This window comes from Diadema antillarum, unplaced genomic scaffold (genome assembly GCF_040938485.1).
Source record: "Diadema antillarum isolate AM-2024a unplaced genomic scaffold, OU_Dant_1.0 seq00000507_RagTag, whole genome shotgun sequence".
Lineage (NCBI taxonomy): Eukaryota > Metazoa > Echinodermata > Echinoidea > Diadematoida > Diadematidae > Diadema > Diadema antillarum.
Genome location: NW_027271462.1, coordinates 1,551,202 through 1,572,500, shown reverse-complemented (window position 1 = coordinate 1,572,500; position 21,299 = coordinate 1,551,202). Strand labels below are relative to the sequence as shown.

Here is a 21,299-nt window from a genome sequence, read left to right as displayed (position 1 = left end):
TGTTTATGGCTGACTCTATGGCTGTAAAGGATAGGCATATGTAAACACAGCAGTGAAACAAAACACAAAATGAACTCCGATATCAAAGTGAAAATGAGCAAGGAAGAGTCACAGCATGTTGTCAGTGAATACCTGCATTTTTCTTTCCACCATAACTGGTGTCTACATTATCGAACAGCACTTCATACGATTATTGAAATCTGTTGGACATCAAAAGGTGCTGGTGGGCAACTGTAACTTTACTCAATTCATTTATTTGAAATTGTGAAGACCGGTAAGCTTCTTTGAAGAACAATGCACAAATGGTCAGGGGGTGTTTCATCAATTTAGTCAGCGCCGACAAGTTAGGCAGTCTCTGACAATTTCTATTATTTGAGACACTCTTGTCAATGTCTGTTCTATGGCAATTGTCAGTGACTGACAACTTGGCAGGGCTGACAACTTTCATAAAATAGTGCCCAGAACATATTCTGCACGTAAAACACGGTTGTCACTTTGTTTTATCGTTTCCTTTCTATATTATTCCAAGCTACATTAGCAATGTAACTTTCAAGCACATATAGTTATGAGAATTTGTGTCATTTTCAAGCAGGTAAACCTTGAAGACAATGAATGTATTTTAGTCTAGTGAAAAGGACCAAAAAAAAGTTGTCGGTACGATCGACCTCACACGCCTAGTCCGATGTACAATATAGCACATGAATACTAATCGCAATCTCTTAAAACTCATTTGAAAATTGACTGGTAATGATATCCTTCATTTATACTAACATACAATTTTATTTGACTGTAAGAAATAACAAACACCGTGGTGTTCTTTCATTGTTATTCACTACAAAGCTTACAAATAACACTGTATGCATATACCACGAAGATAAAACACATGGGTTTGATTCACATGTGGAAACTTCTAATCATCCTGGGTAAGCTTGGCATCTTGGAAAATGGATGTGAACAAAAACATCAATATGATATACACAAACACTAACTCATACTTAAAAATGTGGCGATGCATGACTATTTCACCAATCCAAATTAAAAGAAAAATACACAAAATGACCGCTTTACAGGTTAAAGATTGTAATTGTGATATACCAGTAAAACACTTCATTGTGATAAACTGGTTATACTGTACCTTTATTAGTGCGAATGCATGATTACATCGTGAAGAGATGTATCAATGTTAACAACCGTTTCTTCGATTGCGTGCTTTCATCATCAATACGTAATAGCCACATGATTACACAATGCTGGTAACTGTGTCACAGAGCCGACAAGGGTCCCGAGGCCGTACTCGGACATCCATACAGTAGAGCGCAATCTATCACATTCCAAGGAGGCAAGAGAGGCAACCTATTTCGTTAAGGCTGCTCAACTTCAAAATGGCGCCCACTCTCTACCCATCAGGGAAGTGTGAAAGCATAGGGGAAGTCTCTCCAAAGAAGACAACAATAACACTCAAAGTTTGTGGTTTAAGTGCATGTACCTCATGGAACCTGTCTTTCATTATTAAGGTTGTGCAAAATATTTTACCATACTTGTATTGTCAAGATACCTGGAAGGTTTCCAAAACGTTGGAAAATTTTCTACATCGCGCTTAGGATGTTTGTTGTTTTTGTTTTGTTTTTTATTGTTCCATATTCCACATTTCAACAAATACATAAAACATAAACATCACAATACAAAAGCCTGGATGAATTGTCACGTACAGCTTGTAAGACAATAAAACATGTGAAATATGAGGAATCTACATAGAAGCATTGCTTGTAGGGTGTAGATTCCCAGATGCGGATGTGAGATTATTTCTTACTTGGGTATGTAATTAAAGGAATGACAATTTCTGAATTGGAGAAATATAAACGCCAAAAAGTAAAAAGAAAAAGAGAAAAGAAAACAATGAAAACAATGTCCGCGACACAGACTTCTTGAGTGTTGCGTGATCACCCGAGCGAGGTACAAGTCAGATGCAGTGTACAATAGCAGAGATACCAAATGTGTACAAAGGAAGTTCAGGAGATAATACAGAAATCACGAGCGAGGCACATGTTACATAATCGATAATGTCAGTAATGTGAAGTATGAACAGAGAATATCGAGGAGGATTGAAGAATAGCTATAGATATGAATTCAGAAAAACTAGTTTCAGTTTATGTTTAAATGAATAAAGAGACTGAGATTGGATTATTTCTCTATCCAACTCATTCCAAAATTTAGGTCCTGTAGTGGTTATTGTTTTTAAAGCAGATACGGTTCGTACAGGAGAAAGATGAAAAGAATCTTTTTGTCTAGTAGGGTAAGAATGAACTTCAGTATTTTTGACAAACATCGAAGAAAACACATCAGGGAGACCACCTGAGTTTAATTGATACATAAATGACCCGATATTAAAATGATATAAATCCTGGATCTTAAGTGTTCTACTGGAAAAGAATAAGACATTAGTGTGTTCGAAAAATGTGGCGAAGTTAATTATCCGTATAGCTCTTTTCTGTATCAATAATAAAGAATTAAGTCTAGTTGTACAGCAGTTTCCCCATGCCAGGATTCCATAACCTATATAAGGCAAAAATAGAGTAGAATACAATGAATGCAGAGCATGTTTAGGAAAAAACTGTTTTAACTTATACATAACACCTACATTTTTTGATAATAATTTACGCAAAGAATCAACATGAACTTTCCATGTCAACTTACAATCAATATAAAGACCAAGGAATTTTATATATTCCACCTGGTTCAATTCTACGTTGTTTACAACCAACTTACCCGGTAAAATATTGATTATATTGCTAAAAACCATAAATTTTGTCTTGGTCAAATTCAATTACAATTTATTAGCCTGAATCCACTTAGATACTGATTTTAATTCAGTATTTACGGTATTCCGTAAAACATGAGGGTTTCGATTTGAATAAAAAATACTGGTGTCATCGGCATAAAGTAGAAAATAGAGCAGAGAGGACGAACTGCGAAAGTCATTCATATAAAGAATAAACAATAAAGGACCTAAAAGGGATCCTTGCGGTACCCCACAAGTTATAGGCTGTGAACTGGACACATGGCCATTCAAACTAACAAATTGAGTTCTTCCAGTAAGGTAACTTCTAAACCACTCCAAGGCCCTCCCACGAATCCCATAGTGTTGTAATTTGTATAAAAATATTTCATGGTTGATTGTGTCAAAGGCCTTGGAGTAGTCAAGAAAGATACCTACTGTATGACACTTGGCATCGATCGCTTTGATAATTTTCTCTATCATGAGTAAAATAGCATGAATTGTGGAATGCTTTTTACGAAATCCAAATTGATTTTCATCTATTACATTACAGTCATTTAAGAATCGGAATACACGTGTGTACACAATCTTTTCAAGTAATTTAGAAAAAGAGGTTAATAACGATATTGGTCGATAATTTCCCAGTTCGTCCTCTCGGCCCTTTTTATATATCGGGATAACTTTAGTGATTTTCATCCTAGTAGGCACTATACCGTTCAGCAATGACAAATTAAATATATGGGCGAGAGGTACAACAATCTCATGTATAACATATTTCAGAAGATAATTAGAAATTCCATCATAACCAGTACTTTTTTTGGCTTTAAGATTATTTACAATGTAAACAATTTCGCATTCTAATACAGGCATAAAAAACAAAGATTGATTATTGCGATGACTTAAATACGTAGAAAAAGGTATATCCGTTTCCGGAATAACATCAGCTAAATTAGATCCAACCTTCACAAAATATGAATTAAACGCTTCAGAGATTTCATTATCATCTCTTAACTCGATGTCATTTACACAAATCTTATGGATATCCGATTTATTTCGTTTCTTCTGAAGAACATTATTAATAACTTTCCACGTGGATTTAATGTCCTTCTCATGGAGAAGAAACAGTGAAGAAAAATATTTCTTTTTTGCCTCACGCAACACAGAAGTAAGAACATTACGATAACTAGTATATTTGCTTTTTGCAGCATCAGTTTTTTTGAGACTTGAATATATAAAAGAGCTTATTTTTCTTATTGATAGACCTCAACAAAGATTTCGATATCCAGGGGGATCGTGGTATCTTTTTATAATTTGATCTAAATTGTGATCTTATCGGAAAATGAAAAGAGAAAAGAGGAGCGATCAGATCAACAAACTTATCATATGCATCATTAGGCTCATTCGCATTGAGAACCACTGACCAATCAATATTTAACAGGCTTTCCTTAAATCTTATAATATTTTGTTCAGACATAACACGAGCTGTAGAATTCATTTCCCAAGTTGCAGGCTTAAAGCGATTTAGTATAAATGGACTGGAAGCAAACACTGGGAAATGATCAGATATATCCGAAACTATTATACCTTGATCAGTTGGATAATGAATATTAGTGAATATATTATCAATAATTGTATACGCTGAATCAAATATTCTGGTAGGTTTAGTTATACACGGCGTAAAAGCATATGAAAACATAGTGTCCACAAAATCCTGGCAAAATCCTGGATGTACCATATTAAAAAAAAAATTACATAGCGTAAAGGAATGTTAATGCATAGTTGCAGTCTTGTTTACAATAGTTTAACATCTAAAGAACACTATTCAAAGATATGAATATCAAACACACACACACACACACACAAACACACACAAGTATAGGGCTTGACACATGTGTAGATCTCCCGTAGAAGGAGGTTGATGTACGGTACACTTCTCGCAACCTTACCCGGCAACCTTACTCATAGAATATTGGGGATTCCACTCAAATGTAATTTATTTTCTTTCCAATACAACTTGATATGACTTACTATCTGTTTCTGTGTGGATGTAGGTGTGGGTGTGTGTGCGTCATTCAACTGCCATCAATATCCCTGCATAGTTATCTTCACCAGATCTGTTGACGTCTCTTTATGTTCACATCTAGTTTGTTGATTTTCTCTAAAACTCGTTGTAACATCGTCCATCAGGTGGTTTCTCTAACCGCCTTTTCTCGTTCTCATCCCCTTTTATTGTTCCTTCTCCCTCTTTTCTCCGATTTAGTATTAGAATAACACGGCACCTGCCTATCGATTCGTCTATAGCGTGGTTTCCCTCTTCCAATGCTTTATCATAAGATTTCTCTCTGTTCTTGTCAAACCTTAATTTCCTTCACAGTTGTCTCTCCCCATCCTTGCTTCTGCTTCACCAAACTCCTATACCAACTTTGTCACTCTATACACCATTACTCCATGTCCTACACTGATGGCTCGACTTCGTTCTCTGTCCTGTCCTGCTCCCCTTCCCGATGTGTGCCAGCTCGTCTTTCCTGGTCATCTCGAGATGCCATTTCCTGTAAAACAGGCTCATCCCTGCTCCTCTCGGGTTGGCACAGAGCTGGTGAACATTCTTGCCCAGAACCGTGGCCCGTTTCACGTCTTCTCGTACATTCCAGGCTGCCAGAATCACTCTGGCTCTGAGTTAGAGTGAGGAGAGAGAATAGTATGGTGATATACAATAAAAGTACTTCATCAGATCCTAAGGAGTGTGCAGGTAGAGATTCAAGGTTCCAGAGGCTAACACGTCTAAATGAAGATGGCCCGTTTATGTCACCCTTTATAGTCAGCAGCAGTCTGATTGTTTGTGATTTTAATAGATGTTCCATAACCGAGCATCGGGTGTACGCAAGTTTGGTATCAAAAGTTGGGCAAAGCTTAGATGAGAAAAAAAACTACAGTCGCGAATGTATGACTCATGCTGCTGAGTTAGCTATACATCACCTCTCTGGCTCTGAAGAAGATTTTTTTTTTCTTTTTTCTTTTTGAAGATTCCTTGATTTCGAGGGTTTCAACAAATTCAAAAGCTTTCACAGTAGAGATGCTACATGCCTAGTTTAATAGTGAAAATCCGTTTGGAGTTTCCAGGAGGACGGTGAAAGTGTATATAAAAAATACACATGACGGACGCCATACGATAAATGGTCGCAATATCTAACTTCTAAATTGAGGCTTTAGCTATTATAAGGTGAGCTAACTATGTCAAGAGCTAAGATAGTAATTTAAGGAGATGATCATAATAATTACAATAAGGTGTATGGGATAAAATGAGGCTAAAATAACAGTAACTGGCAATAGGAAACCTGTGCCCTTGCTATTATACATTACATTGTATATTGTATAAACACAATACGTATCAGTCTCCCACTGTTCTCCTCTGTAATATTATGGCTTTATTGTTAATCTCTCAATTACTGTATAACACAGGCTCACATATAGTTACGAATAGTGTGACACACTCTGCTTCATCTATGTGTTAAGAAAGAGACAGAGACACGAAACGGAAAAATAAAATGTTTACCCGTGTCGCGCTTTGTTGACTGTCAGTGAGAAACTCGTTTCTCGGCTTTCCATCGATAGTGATGCTCTTCAGCTGTAACATACAAACACGAAAATAGACAATTTAGAACCTTATTTACCCCGGTATTTATACCTGAATGCTTATGTTTCATTTATACTTGAATATTTACATTTGAATAAAATTTCTTTGTGAAAATAACAATTAATTCTAAAGATCTTGCATTTTGGAATGATCGCATTTTCTCATTTCTGTCACCAAATCGATCCCTTTTCCTAGAAAGTCAATCAAATGGATTGATATAGTATTGTGGCTAATAAAACCGTTTCGATGCACTTTCATGTGATAGACCCCAATCGATTTAGGAACAGACTGGCAGGGACACATTACAATGTAGTGTAGTTGTTTGATTAATACTAGGAACAATGCAAGTCAGTAGAGTGAATGTATTATTGAAAATTTGAAGAGTTTGTTCGCAAAAACCGATAAGTCCATTTTTGAAGATTTTGAAGTACGGTCTCTGTCATAAAGTACAAAATAATAGCTTTTAAATGATATATTGGTCCCTACATTCAAAGGTATACATTTTGAAGTTATGGTTAAAAGAAGCAAAAATTTTCGTATTATTCTCTTTATTTTTCTTTACCTTTAATCGCAAATATCTCCATTTGGCAAATATGGACTTATCGGTTTTTGCGAACAAACTCTTCATTTATGCAAGAGGATATCGGAAGACCCTTTGCCCACACACAGACTGAATCGTTCAATGTACTGTCAGTCATATCATCCTGTTGGCCTACTATGTGGAACATACATACAGTAAATATCTACATACAGATAGCAAAGCATATATCACTAGTCTTACATTTACACTGCAACTTGTGGCTAATGATGCTAACATCCTGGGCAGGAGTTCAGGCAAGGTGAGATTGGTAAGTAGAAGACGGGGCATGTGACGCAGGAATTGAGCCAAGTTTGCTACTGCCTGCTCTGAAAACGAACTGCTGCCAAAGTCCAGAACAAAGTCTATGATCTGAAGAACATATCAAACATGTCAAATGTCATTGCTCTGTTGCGGTATTATGATGTGAAACTATTCATGGTGGTTATTATACCCATGTAAAAGTTTCACCTAACTGCCTGAGGAAGTATAGTGCATCTGGTTAGATGGATCAAGGTTCAATGTTTACCCCCCCCCTTCGAGGTTAAACCCTCTAAAGTTATGGGTATATTCTTGCGAGTTTTCTATCCCCCCTCCCTTTCTTCTTTTTCGTAGAGCCAAAAAGTGTGTGTATCCCACGCCTTCTGTCTATGACTGGCATGATATGACCTGTTAGTCGTGAGGTATGGAGAAAATGATAGTTTACTTATAGTAACAGGAAAAAAAAACAATAGTAAGGGATTATTTTGCTATCTTGTACACGTTTTGGTATGATTCTATAATGCTGATACAATCCTCCTTGTTTCATTTCATCGGGCACCGAATTAAGGAAGATGTCCTGGGTAAAAAGGTCAATATTTTCTACGACATTCATGAAAATGATAAATCAATTACTACCCAATGAAGTATTATCCAATTTGCAGGAAGAAAGAAAACCACCATCATAATATTACTACATGTGATAGCTCTAACTTGTGTGGTGAAATTTCTTCAAATAATGTTATCAATTACTAAGTACTTTACAACTGACCATTACACAAGTTATTCCACTACAACCTTCACCCATCAGAAGAGTGAACCTATCCTCTTCTCTGGGTAGCATTTATGTAAACAAGTCACTGTTACAAGCAGCGTATGCAAAATAATGATGGCAATATCACTGATACCAGTGAAATAAAAAAAATCATAATAAAACAACATTTATTGTTATAATAACAGTTCCAACAGAACAATGGTACAGTACATGTACTCACATACTTATCAGTATTGACCTGAATAACAATGGTGTGTTGATGACAATAACATGCATTATCACATTTTATATAACGCCTGAAGAGATCCTTGTCATTTGATTGGTTGTTTGACATTGATCATTCAACCCATTTCACTATGACGTCATCATCCGTGCAATTGTGGCTCCATTTACCGTGCAATTTTGGATCCAATCGATTTGCTCCATTGCACGCTCGCTTAGAGCCCGGCACACTATGCGTGTAAAACGCTTGCGTTTGCTTTGTGTAAAGGCCGTGTCACACCTTTCCGGGCAAGCCTTGCGTGCGACTCGCAAAGCACGCAAATCTTTTTACCCGCAGCCATGTTTAGGCCCTGTCACACCTTTCCGGGCAAGCTACGCAGGCTTGTTGCGTGTAGGGATTTTCCAGCATACCGGCAATTTCTGAGGGCGAACAAGGATTTGTCAGTGCATGTGTCTTACTTGTTGCACGCGTTCTACTTAAATTATATACTTGCGGGTATACTGTGTGACCTTTGTACCAGTCGCGTGCGGGATGACAACTCGGTGAAGGAATTCCTCTGAATGAATGACAAAGTCCCACGGAATGTCATTATCTTGGCTGCATACGGGGACTGCGAAGTACCTGCGTGGGAGTTGCCTGCGAAGTGCGGCCGCTAAGGGCCTCCCACCGGCGTTCTGTGTGGACCTCTCCGGGCATCCCCGCGGCTCACCCGGAAAAAAAAGTTTTGTTCATGCTCAAAACTTAGTTGCGGCTAAATCGGACTTGCGTGAGAACCTCCGGGAAACTACAGACGAGATACGCGTTAGGTACTGTCAGGTACGGACCAACTGCGGAGAGCGCCGGGTAGAAAATTTGTTTCCCGGCAAGTCAAGTAGCAAAACTTCCCCAGATACGGTATGACAAGGCCTTGGGCATGCTCAAAACTTGTTCCGAGTGAGTCGTGGGGGTTCGCTCGCAGAGGTACACGCAGAGCACCAGTAGGAGACCCTTCCCGGCAGCATCTCGCAGGCAACTCCAACGAAGGTACTTCTCAATACCCATAAGTCGCTCGTAACAGAAACGGATCGGTTTCAAAGTTCTCACGCAGGTCACACGGAATGCACGCAAGTAGAAGCTAAGTAGCACGCGTATAGTAGGTAAGTAACAAGTGCGAAAATTGCAAACATTCTTGTTCGCCCGTGGAAAATCTTCTACGTGCTGGAAACTATACCTCCTCGCCACAAGCCCGCGTAGCTTGCTAGTGGGGGAGGGGGGGGGGGGGCGCAGGGGATTTTTGGTTCAAATTCTTCCAAAAGCACCAAAATTTGGCACACATGTAGCCCAAACCATACTATTTCGATTCTTGATGGGCGCCAAGAAGGGCGCCCTCTGGGGCGGCCATATTGGCAACATCCAATATGGCCGCCATGTAGGTTTAAAGGTCACTTGCAATTGAAAACATAAAAGGGTTACAATCAGTTAAAAAGTCAGGGTAAGAAGTTTTCTAGGTCAAAGAATTTTAATCTAAAGTTGTTTTTATGGACTGAAGTCAATTTTTCCTTATAAGGTCACTTAAAGGTTATTTAGGGGTCAGCCATTGTATTCATAAAAGGTTATTGAAAAAAAATGGCTTGCCCATGGTCAATATTCCAGGAATGCCAGCCTTAAATAATAGAACTGCAGTTGTGGACGGCTGGAAAAAAAAGGCATATTTCTTGTGAAGGGCGCCCTCCGGGGCTGCATATTTACAAAATCCAATATAGCTGTCACCTACGTTAAAAGGCCAGTAAAACAATTAAAAACCTTTAAAGTGTTACAATAATTTGAAAAGTCAGCGTTAGAGGTTTTATGGGTCAAGGACTTCGATTCTAAAGTTGTTTTTATGGTATGATGTCAACTTTTCCTCATAAGGTCTCCCTAAAGGTCATTTGGGGTCAAACCATTATATTCACAATAGGTAATTTGAAAATGGCTTGCCTATAGTCAATATAGCAGGAATGCCAGCCTTGCTGATAGAATTGCAGTTGTTGAGGGCTGTGGGAGAGGGAGGGGTGGGCTTTCTCCCGAGTAACATCAACATATCTGCTTTCGTGTTAAAGATTTCAAACACTAGGTATACACTCATGAATTAAGATAAGAGCCCCTTTCTGAGAGTATTTAGGTTCAAGGGATCTTACTCAGATCCTTAGTTCACAATTAAATTTGAAGACTTAACCCTTCAATTTCATTTTCAATGATTAGGCCCTACTTACGGTAATTTCTTTTCTGCATCATTTCAGTTATGGCCTGTTATTACATGGCTACACAAGCTTTTAAGTGAGGTTCTGTCCAGTGTAAAGCTATGAAATCTCATAGTTCATTTCAAAATCATTCTATTTTTTATTTTATTTTTACAGGCGCCAAGAGGAAATGTCCCCACTGACTGGTCATATCTGCAGAATACAATATGATTGCATTTGCTTTAATTACAGCCAAAGGAGTTAATTAGAATTATGGGTAATGCCCTTTAAAAGAGTTAACAAGATTTGACTATTGGATTATTATTTTCATCTTCATCTGCAAGGAATGCGATAAAAAACATATACTTATATGAAAATAGAATCATATTGCTAGATAATATATTAATAGTTTAGCAAGAAGGGGAGGGTTACTCTTTTTATTACCAGCGTTCTTGACGTTGCCACTAAAGAGAGAAGTGTTTCTTATTATTCTGTTGTAGTTCAAGGATCCTCAATCACAATAGATTTTCATAATTCAGATTTAAATTCAATGGAATAGTAATTATGAAGATCACTCCTAATCTGGATGAAAAAAGAAATAATTCTGTCATGTTTAAGAGAGTTTTTACTACATCAGGTTGGCATAAATTTGCAATTTTCGAACTTGTGTGAGAAAGTTCGATTCTAAAGTCCTTATAGGAAATCGTATGTGCTTCCACAGCTAAACATGCCGTTCAGAGAATATGACGGTCCTGGTGACGCCATGTACGAAACAAGCATATTTCACAGGAGCCACAGTGACGCCATTAACAAGGTACAGATTAGATATGTATGCTATAGTACATTTTTCATAACACCGTCTAACGTCTATTAAGATTCTATCCAAAGTGCTTGGACGCAAAAGGGTATGACATCACAAAAATTTCGTTAAAAAAAAAGTTCCTATCTCGTTGGTCTGAAGACTACAGGTTGCAACTCTACTCTCCGCAACATCTCTACGACGCACGTCTCAAGGAGACAAGCTCAATCTCCTGGATTCGCAGGAGAATCGAACATTTTCGAATTTTGCAGAAACTATTTCCGTCTTCCAGCTTGTCTCAGAGACGTCTCTGCGAAGTCTCCACCACCGTGGCCATGTCGTGGGGACTAAATTTGTCTGCAACATCTTCGAGATGTCCCCGCATCTTGTGGAGACCGTAATAACATAAAGGCGACGAAATGGAGAAGTTGGTAAGAAAAGACGTCTCTGATAAGTCCCTGCGACTGCAAAAGCCGTGCCAACATTTCCGTGACTTCCAAGCAAATAAGTTGTCCCTTTGTTTGAAGACGTCTCGGACGTCGCCCTTGAAATCGCATAAGTTGTGACAGCGAAAATAATCTCTCCGAGATCTGGCATTGCAACAATGTCTCCTCCTCCTCAGATAGGCCCTCAATCACCCCCGACCTCACTTTAAATTTGCAGCAATATCAAACTACTGACCATGGCTCGTCTGACACGTGCTCTACATTGTGCAGTTTCACTTTAATTCATTCATTCATTCATTCATTCATTCATTCACTTCATTCATTCTTTTTTTCCATTTCCATGTTTTCCACCTCCCAATGCATGCCTTGAAACAGCTGTAGTGCAGAAGAATGAAATTTGGTACTGAAGTATTGCGGAGAGTGGCTGATAGTTCTAGTAATTGCCATGTACCTGTGCCATCTTTACTCCAACTCTGCTCCCTGAAGTCAGGGATCACATCATGACCCATGCTGTCATGATTCCAGTAGAAACTCACTTGTAGCAGCACTTATCTTCGAATGTTGATACAACGCCGCTTGAGCAGATAGGGTGGTTTCTGATCTGCTCCCATGTTATGACGAGATGATGCCTACCCTCGTTGGCCCTGGCTGCCTCATAAACCTTGTTGCTCATCAGTCCTTGCTCGACATGAGCACAATTATTAAAGTAGTTAATGTGTCAGTGAGCTCTGGTTTGCTGACCCATACTTCTTAGGCATTATGCATGCCACATCAAAGCAAGTCAGAAGTAATGTCGCACCATGTCAGTGCCTCATTTTGGAATATGGAAGAGAGGTATGTTGTACAGGAAAGAGCTGAAATTGCCTTTACCTTTCCAATACCACGACCCACCCGTAACTCTCTCAGATCAAAGGTATTTAACCAAAAAAAAAAAGGAGAAAAAAAATCAGACTACCGAAAATGTGATGTTATGGTCATCCGTGCGATTGTATGCTGTTTTTTAGAAAATGCTTTCAGAAAACATTTCATCCTATGTAAGGATATCTTTGTGTAGATCGCATCTAAGTTTTTGGAAAGCTAAAGGGTTGTGAGATCACAATTTCTGTTGGATATTACCGTCTCGAATCAGGTGCTCAGGATGAGTTTTCCGTTCCCTTTATTCTTGGAGGTCAGTGCGCTGATAAATGAGGGCAATTCTTCATTTTTCAATCTTAATTTTCGGGAAGCCACTACGCTGTTCCAATCATAATTTGAGATTTGAGTGGTGTGTTACGGCACATTTTGGTAAATTGCACATTTTGGTAAATTACCAAAATGTGCCGTAACTATGTTACGGCACGTTTTGGTAACTGCACACTTTGGTAAAGTTACCAAAATGTGCAGGACATTGACGGCACATTTTGGTAACTTTCTGCTCCTCCACTTTCATCACAAAAAACAAATTGTAATTGCAGTTGGTTTTTGTCCCCACCGAATGAGTTCGGCAGCCTAAAGGCCGTGTCACACCTTTCCGGGCAAGCTACGCGGGCTTGTTGCGAGTAAGGTTTTTCCAGCACGCAGGAAAATTATTTCGCCTGTATTTGCCCGAAGGTGCGCACGCAAGTCCGATTTACCCGCAGCTAAGTTTACATGATGACCAAAACTTTTTCCAGGTGAGCCGTGGGAATTGCCCACAGAGGTACATGCAGAACGCCAGTAGGAGGCCCTTAGCGGCAGCACCTCGCAGGCAACTCCCACGTATGTATTTCGCAGTCCCCGTATGTGGCTAAATCAATGACATTCTGTTGTCTGTGGTACTTCTGCCATTCCTTCAGAGGAATTCCTTCACTGACTTGTCAGCCCCACGCACCTGGCACGCAGGTCACACAGCATACCCGCACGAAAAGCAATCGCAATAGCTTACTCGAGCCTTCAGCTCGGGTGAGCTAAAGAAGTGTCTTGCCTGTCTTTACTGCAGGATCCTATCACCTTAACTCCTTGACCGTATTATAAATCTCAAGCCCATCCATGGATTTTTAGTTCAGTTACCAAAATGTGCAGATTGTCCAAAATGTGCAGGCAAATCCACTTTTAACTGCACACTTTGGTAACAGTTGATCCCGTCAGGTATAGGTGCACTATCGGCACATTTTGGTAAATTACCAAAATGTGCCGTGACATAGTGACGGCACATTTTGGTAACTTGCACATTTTGGTAATTTACTAAAATGCGCCGATTTACCAAAATGTGCCGTAATATGGTGCCATCACCATCTCTTGTCAGAGGACTGCAAATTGTTGCTGCGAAAAAAACGTTAAGATTATTTTCTTTAGGATCAGTATCCCATACAACATTAATAGGTGTTCAGTTTCCCTAGTCATTTGCGCCATTTGCGCTCAGTAAAGAAACGGTTTCGTTTGATAAAAAGAGAGTAAAAAAAAGAAAAGAAAAAACCTTCAGCTGAATTGTCTTCACCTACTCTGATAAGATACTGCATTTAAAGGACTCTAATGATCGAATTTAGTTAACTGTCCCTAGAATGCTGGTCTCACCTGGATTGAGGAGCTCAATTCCCTAATCTAAGCTTCGGCCATTGCTTCCTTCACTACAGAAGCAGAAGCTGTCTTGTCAAGGGAAAGAAAGCATACACCAATTTCACTAGGAGGAGAATCATATCGCTTGCTAGCTGGAAAGCTGTATAATTGACCATGAACGGTGACGAGGTGGCTCAGTCGGTAGCGTATGACTTGTGTTCCGGCGCGGGTTCGAATCCCACTTATCTCAAGTCTAGCTGAGCAATGGTGTGAGTTGTTATACCGTCCCCTCTAATAGAGTCACAACACTTTGCACCTCCCTTCACTAGAATATAAATATGTGGAAGTCCCGTTTGTGAAAGAATCACAAACCCAGACACATGAAAAGATCCCGAATCGGCATTCCGTTGTCGGAAAACTCAAGGTGCATAAGTACATACAACTGGCCAAATATACAAACTGACCAGCTAGTTGCATACGGGCTATCATATCCAGACAAAATAGATTATGTGTGTTTATTACCCTCATTGTCCTTGCACCCTAATTCAGCACCTTGGAATAGGATAGCGGCCGTATATATACAGTGTATATATATATATATATATATATCTAAAGTGCGTATAAAAAAAAAACGCCACAAGATTTGATTTCAAATTTGTGAAGATTGTGTTAAATTTACACCAAAGTGAGTTGCAACATCTTAAAGCCACATATCTTCTCTTTCCAATGATATCTCATTTATTCATACACGGTCATGGATGGCTGAGTAGTCATTCTTTTTGGACAGAGGGTCAAATTGGACTTGGGACCAAGTTTAGGTAATGCAAGAATCAATGCACCTTATTAGAAATTAACTAAACAAATGGAATAATGAAATTAATTTTAATGAAACTAATGATCGCAATTAATGAAATTGATGAAATTAATGATCGCAACTTACCATTGTCTTCTTTCGGATACTAGTATCTCTTTTTAACACTACATTCCATGCCCCTCAACATGGCCACCATTCCTTTCCACACAGAGATTAGCTCTTTTCTCCATCTCACGCACAGCCCTGCGAATCATTGTGGCTTGATGGCGTAGAGCTTCAAATTCATTAGTGATTCTTTGTCTCAGAGTTGCAATGTCAGGTTGAAGGGTAATGAACACTTTGCTGTTGAGATAACCCCAAAATAAAAGTCACAAGTCAGATCCGGAGATCGTGGTGGCCACTCCACATCATGATAGAAGGCAATCACCCAATTTCCAAATACCTCAGCCAATCTGTTTCTTACTGCAACTAGTCGATGGGCTGGTGCGCCATCCTGTGCCCACCATAGGCACCTGAACACACCCCTTTGTTGCACAGAAAAATTTTTTCATTAATTCAGGAATCACTTTTTCATTTAACATTTGTAAGTATCCATTTCCGTTCATGTTGTTTTCAAAGAAGAAGGGCCCTAGGAGCAAACCGTTTCCACAAAGTCCAGTGCAGAAATTCAGCTTTTCTCTACGAAAATCGACGTCATAGTTAAATGCAGAAACTGAAACTTGGTCCCAAGCCCAATTTGACCCATTGTCCAAAAAGAATGATTACTCAGCCATCCATGACCGTGTAAGAATGAATAAGATATCACTGGAAATAGGAGATATGCGGCTTTAAGATGTTGCTACTGACTTTGGTGTAAAGTTAACACAATCTTCACAAATTCGAAATCAAATCTTGTTGCGTTTTTTTTATACGCACTGTATAGATAGATACAAAGGGAAAACTGACCAGTAACAAATGATAAATAGTGAAAACTTTGAGCAAAGGAAATGATAAAAGTTAACGAAACCGATGGAAGCCCGTTTTCTGTGCTCAAGTTTTCAATATATACATGGACTTTGTATATATATATATATATATATATATATATTAGATATATTTTTTTATTCATTTGTCATAATCATTATTGACATGTAGGGGGATGGAACCGCTCTTGGCCCTAATTAACCATTGAAGGAGTATGGGAGAGATGACAAATGGGACAAAATAGGAGTACCCTTGAATTCTCTATTAACCCCGCAAAATCTTCCACATGGGATTCATCACTTATAATCAACCTTTTCATAACCCGGATGACGGACATAGTGGATTTCACCAATATGGCGGCCCCAAGGGTTTTAAGTCTTGGCGCCCATCAAAAATCGAAAGAGTATGGTACAAGGGACCTATGAGCCAAATTTGGTGCTTTTGGAAGAATCTGAACCAAACAACCCATTTTGAGACCTTAGGCCCCCAACTATGCCCGGAAAGGTGTGACACGGCGCTAGCATAAAGCGCTCAGTGAGCACTCTCGCGATTTCAGATTCTCTCTTGTTTCTGAATTAATAAAACATCATTGCAGGCGTTATATAAATTAAATAATAAATGTTTTTCATTCTTGCAATGGAGATGATATTTCATTCGGTGAAAAATGAAATGTTTGATCCATTCAACGAGAGGCGCAGCCAAGTTGAATGGATCATTTCATCTTTCACCTCATGACATATTCTGTCCATTGCACTCATAAACATTCATTATTTGTATACTGATAACATCTTCTTCTCCGTACATTCTGATGTGCTGAAAGACATAGCGTTATACACAAGGAAATGCTCACAAAATGAGGTCAATGTGCACGGGGATCATTCCACATGCAGGACGAAGGTTTAAAGGTAGGAAATCCCATTTGCATGCCTTACATGAAGAGTTGTATAAATACAGTGGTATGTTGAAGAGAGTATTATTTTAGAAACTCCCATAAAGTATTGAAAGTGGAAGGTAACATTTAGTACATTTTTATTGACCGTTAGATTTTGAATTTAATTTTTTTCGGGGCTCACCGTAAATTCCAGTACATTACTAGGCTACCTTTGCAGACCCATGCACTGCATGTGTGTCCATCATGTACATTTTGTGAAGAAAGTTCACCAAAATTTACAAACATTTCTATATACATTCTTGCCACACACTCTATATGTTATTACATCAGCTCTTATACTTTTAGATTTGTGTTTATAGATAAAAAATACAGAAGACTGCAACAAAAAAGCTTTATAAGTGTGGCTGACACACAGAACTACTGAGTAGTTGAGTTTTGTGCATTATTCAAATTGTAGATAACTGTTGACTTCCAAATTTCTCAGCAGTGGCCTAAACAAGTCCCCTGAGGTTCATATTTAATGTTTTGCTGCATTTTGGGAGGTCTGTAAAAGGTATTCCCTACCTTTAAGTGACATGTGGTGAATTCGGTTTTTTGTTTTTGTTTATTCTTTAGGGAAATTTGTGTATTTCCAGAAAATCGGTAGTCATATCAAAGAAAAAAGACCAGCCGGAACTCACAGGTACAATTTGCACTGCCAAATGTGAATTTTGCATGATTATGAAGTCACAAATAACATACCAGACAATTCTCCTCTGTCATGTGATTGTCTGTGAAGTCGACTTTCACACTGAAGCGCGAAAGACGTGGCATTGTACAGACCCATCGGGCTAGGCCTTCTTTCGTAGAGGATTCGAATTCGATGAGATCTTTCTTATTCCATATCTTATGAGTCAACGTCAGGTCTCGAATCTGTTTTTTTTTTTTTCGATAAACACAACAAAAACCACAGAGTTAAAGAGGAATGAATTAATTGACAAATGAAAACAAAAACAGCATAAATAATTCAATTTAGGTACGTATTAGAATGATCAATGCAAACTTAATGCAAAAGCCGGGATTATGCTTTACGCACATAGGCCGCTACCTACGTATAAACTCCAGTAAAAATTTCACTGAATGAGATTTAATAAAATCTTTCACAGCAAGGCGTTATACAGTACAAAGAATAGACTGGCACAGTTCATTAGGCTAGGATCTTTAAATCAATGATTCATAGAAAGAGGGTAAGATTCAAGACGGGAATGTTATCATTGTCTCTGTTTTGGGGGTTTACTGAGCCTTGGACTCCTGGACCTTCTGGTAAACACACACACATAAATGGCAGGCCGCTGGATCTAACAATTTCTAAAGCAGGAGGAAATGTGTATTGCTATTTAATGCACACAAAACAGTGTCCTAATCGAGTCACCTCAGGGAGTAAGTCAAAAGACCAATTACGATAATCTTTCGCTCCCACAGTTTTGTACTGTTTTATTTTCTGTCTCAGTTTAGATTTCAGTCAAATTCTGCCGTCCATTCCTTATTCACGCGCCGTATGAAAAAAAAATGCATAAGTTTTCGTTGTGGTCAAAGTTAAATCAAATCCCTCTCTTTCATCTTTGATATGTACAGCATAAGAAAAGCAACATGTACAAAAGTAGATTTCGTCAGCCAAGAGGTACAGGGGCAGTGCCGTAAATACTATTATGAGCAAACTTTGCAACTGAATGTTACCCATAAAATGGGTGTATATACAACTTACTTATAGTGGCACATTGTTTATCAAGATAATGAGATCGGGAGAGACGATGCTGAAACAACTCAATTCGCTTTATTTCATGGGGTCATTGAATTAAGCAGAATACGCGCTGAACTATGTACTTTTCAACTGACTAGTTTATTTCCCCGTCACTTGCATACCACTAAAACTTGCACTCAAAGTGCACTCGTCCTATTCTCTGGGAGGCATTGGAGATGGGTTACTGTCAAATGCATGCAGCGGACAGAATAATGATGATGGAATATCACTCCTACGAGTAATAGCGTTAATAGTAATGATCATTACCACAGCAATAGCAGTAATGATAACAATAATAACAATAACCATACCAATGATTACATTTGTACTGATGCCATTAGAAGGATAATAATTGCGTGTTAATAAAAAGAACAAAACTATTTCCCTCCACACGTTCAAGGGGCTAATGCGGGAAAAGACCAGCGATATTAATACAGACGAGAAAAAAAAAAGCAAAAACTCATAGACTGAGTTCAATGTTCGAGGAAATATATGCAGAGACTCCAACTCTCCCGTTTTCGACGGGAGATCTCCCGCCGAAAACCCACTTTTGAAAAATCTCCCGTTCTCCCGTTTGAGATTTAATTTCTCCCGCCCTGGCTCAATGTCTCCCGTTGGAAAGGATTTCTTACTTATTGCTATCGTAATCAAGTTGCAAAAATAAGCCTTATAGCACCAGAGAGCATCTATAACCCTAGGAACTTCGCGCTTCGCACACATAAACTTGGGTCTCCCGTTTGCTAGGGGTTTCAGGCGGGAGAATCTCCAGATCAGAAGGAGCTTGGGGTTGGAGTCTCTGTATATGCGAGTACAAAGTTCTCACCAGACAAGGGGTCATTCAGTGTTTTTTGTTTTTCAAGTAAAAATGGTCATTCTCCAGACGATCAGGAGTCATATCAATGAAGACAGAATGGTTAAAGGTCACAGGTATTTTCACTGTCAAAATCAAAATGTAAATTGTGCGTAGTTACAGCTGACATACCTGACAAGATTGAGCCATCTCGGTGGCTGCAGAGAGGAATTCAGGGGTCAAAATGTTGAAACACACTTTGAAGCGCGAAAGACGCGGTATACTATAGACCCATAAGGCTGTACTGCTGGCTGCTACACTGGCCCTACGGTATAGCCCCCCCACACTCAACGTCAGATCTTTAATCTGTTTTTAAACAAAAGATAAAAAATGCTAAGAATATTAAACACAATATTGATAAAATTATTGTCACAAAAACACACGAATGATTCAATATAGGAACGTCAGACTAATGCAAATACGGAAGCTTTGAACATGGCTGAAAACATGAACGCGTATTTCTTAACTAAGGCATAAGTAAATTACTGCTCATATTAAGATACAGTAAACCTCGCATGAGTCGAAGCTCTCGGGACTGACAAAAATGCGTCGACTTAAGTGAACTTCGACTCTCGCGAGAGTCGATTTTTTTCGACTCACAGTTATGTACATGTATTATAGTACATTTGCATGCATGTGTGTGTGTGTGTGCGTGCCCGTGTGTGTTTGTATTCAAATTTGTCTGTTCTTGAAGATAATGTTCTTATTTTGTTCTAAATTGAACATGGAATTTGCATCAATACTAGTGTAGTTAAACGTAGTTCTAAGAATGTCTGCGCTAATGTGGCAATGTGCATGTGCTTTGTCTATGGTGCAACATAGGTAGCCATCTCTGTCAACCTACCATGAGACAAACACTCTCCCAGGCCCATCCCACCTCCATTGAACAAAACTATACAGCCAGCCGGGCACACACAAACAAGCTCCGCCCACTTGGCCTGTCACTAAAATATTAAAGCAGCAATTGGTTGACCAAGGAGTTCTGGCTTGACATGGATAAAGTATGGATGTGAAGTGTGTATGGATAAAGTATGGATCGATGTGCTGTGTATATACATGTATACATGTGTATGTATTTGACATGCGTGCGGAGCGGTACGGTGAGTGTGCATGCTTACCTGCAGCAGGTCAGGGATGGGGTTCTGCGACTGCCGATTTTTTATTCTCCTCTAAATGTAATGAGAATGCCAGAGAAATCTTCTTCGGCTCAAGTGATGTAAACTACGTGTATTTTGTACAAAAGGGACTGAATGTTTTACTTCGACACAGCCGAAATTCGACTCTCGTACTTCGGCTTATCCAAATATTTCTTAGAGAAAATACATAGGGAAAAATCGGGACTTTTTATTTTGCTTCGAGTTAAGTGATTTTCGACTCACTCGACGTCGACTTATCCGAGGTTTACTGTATTTCTCATGATAAAAATGTCAATGTATCTCACTCTCACTCCAAGCTTCTACTAGCGAAGTAAAATAAAAAACAAAAGTTTTATGCATTCATTCAGACGAGGATTTCTTTAATGATCAAAGGCAACAGATCACGAAGTTTTAGACAAGAATGTTTACATTGTTTATTTTCGAGACTATAAACAGCAGATTCATGAAGGTTTTTTTTTTTTTTTTTTTGGTATCATACTGCAAATAAAAAAATACAACGCATCCAGAACACCGCTGCACGTCTCATCACACGCACGAAGAAGCATGAACATATCACACCTGTCATCAGATCACTGCACTGGCTACAAATTCATGACCGCATCATCTTCAAAGTTCTACTCCTCACCTACAAGATTGTCCACAA

The 21,299-nt window shown here is 38.9% G+C and overlaps 1 protein-coding gene across 5 annotated transcripts in view; it reads right to left on the bottom strand.

The window, feature by feature from the left end:
* Window positions 1-21,299, bottom strand: part of LOC139734043 (uncharacterized) — a 58,739-nt gene that overhangs the window by 91 nt on the left and 37,349 nt on the right. For all 5 annotated transcript variants that reach the window (XM_071644851.1, XM_071644850.1, XM_071644854.1 and 2 more), the window contains 4 exons: window positions 17,611-17,781; window positions 7,192-7,359; window positions 6,330-6,401; window positions 1-5,448 (listed from right to left, as the gene is read on the bottom strand). The exon at window positions 1-5,448 is cut by the window's left edge and continues 91 nt beyond it. In XM_071644851.1, coding sequence (XP_071500952.1) covers window positions 5,230-5,448; window positions 6,330-6,401; window positions 7,192-7,359; window positions 17,611-17,781 — 630 coding nt within the window. In that variant the 3' untranslated portion in view covers window positions 1-5,229. The remainder of the gene's footprint in view (window positions 5,449-6,329; window positions 6,402-7,191; window positions 7,360-17,610; window positions 17,782-21,299) is intronic.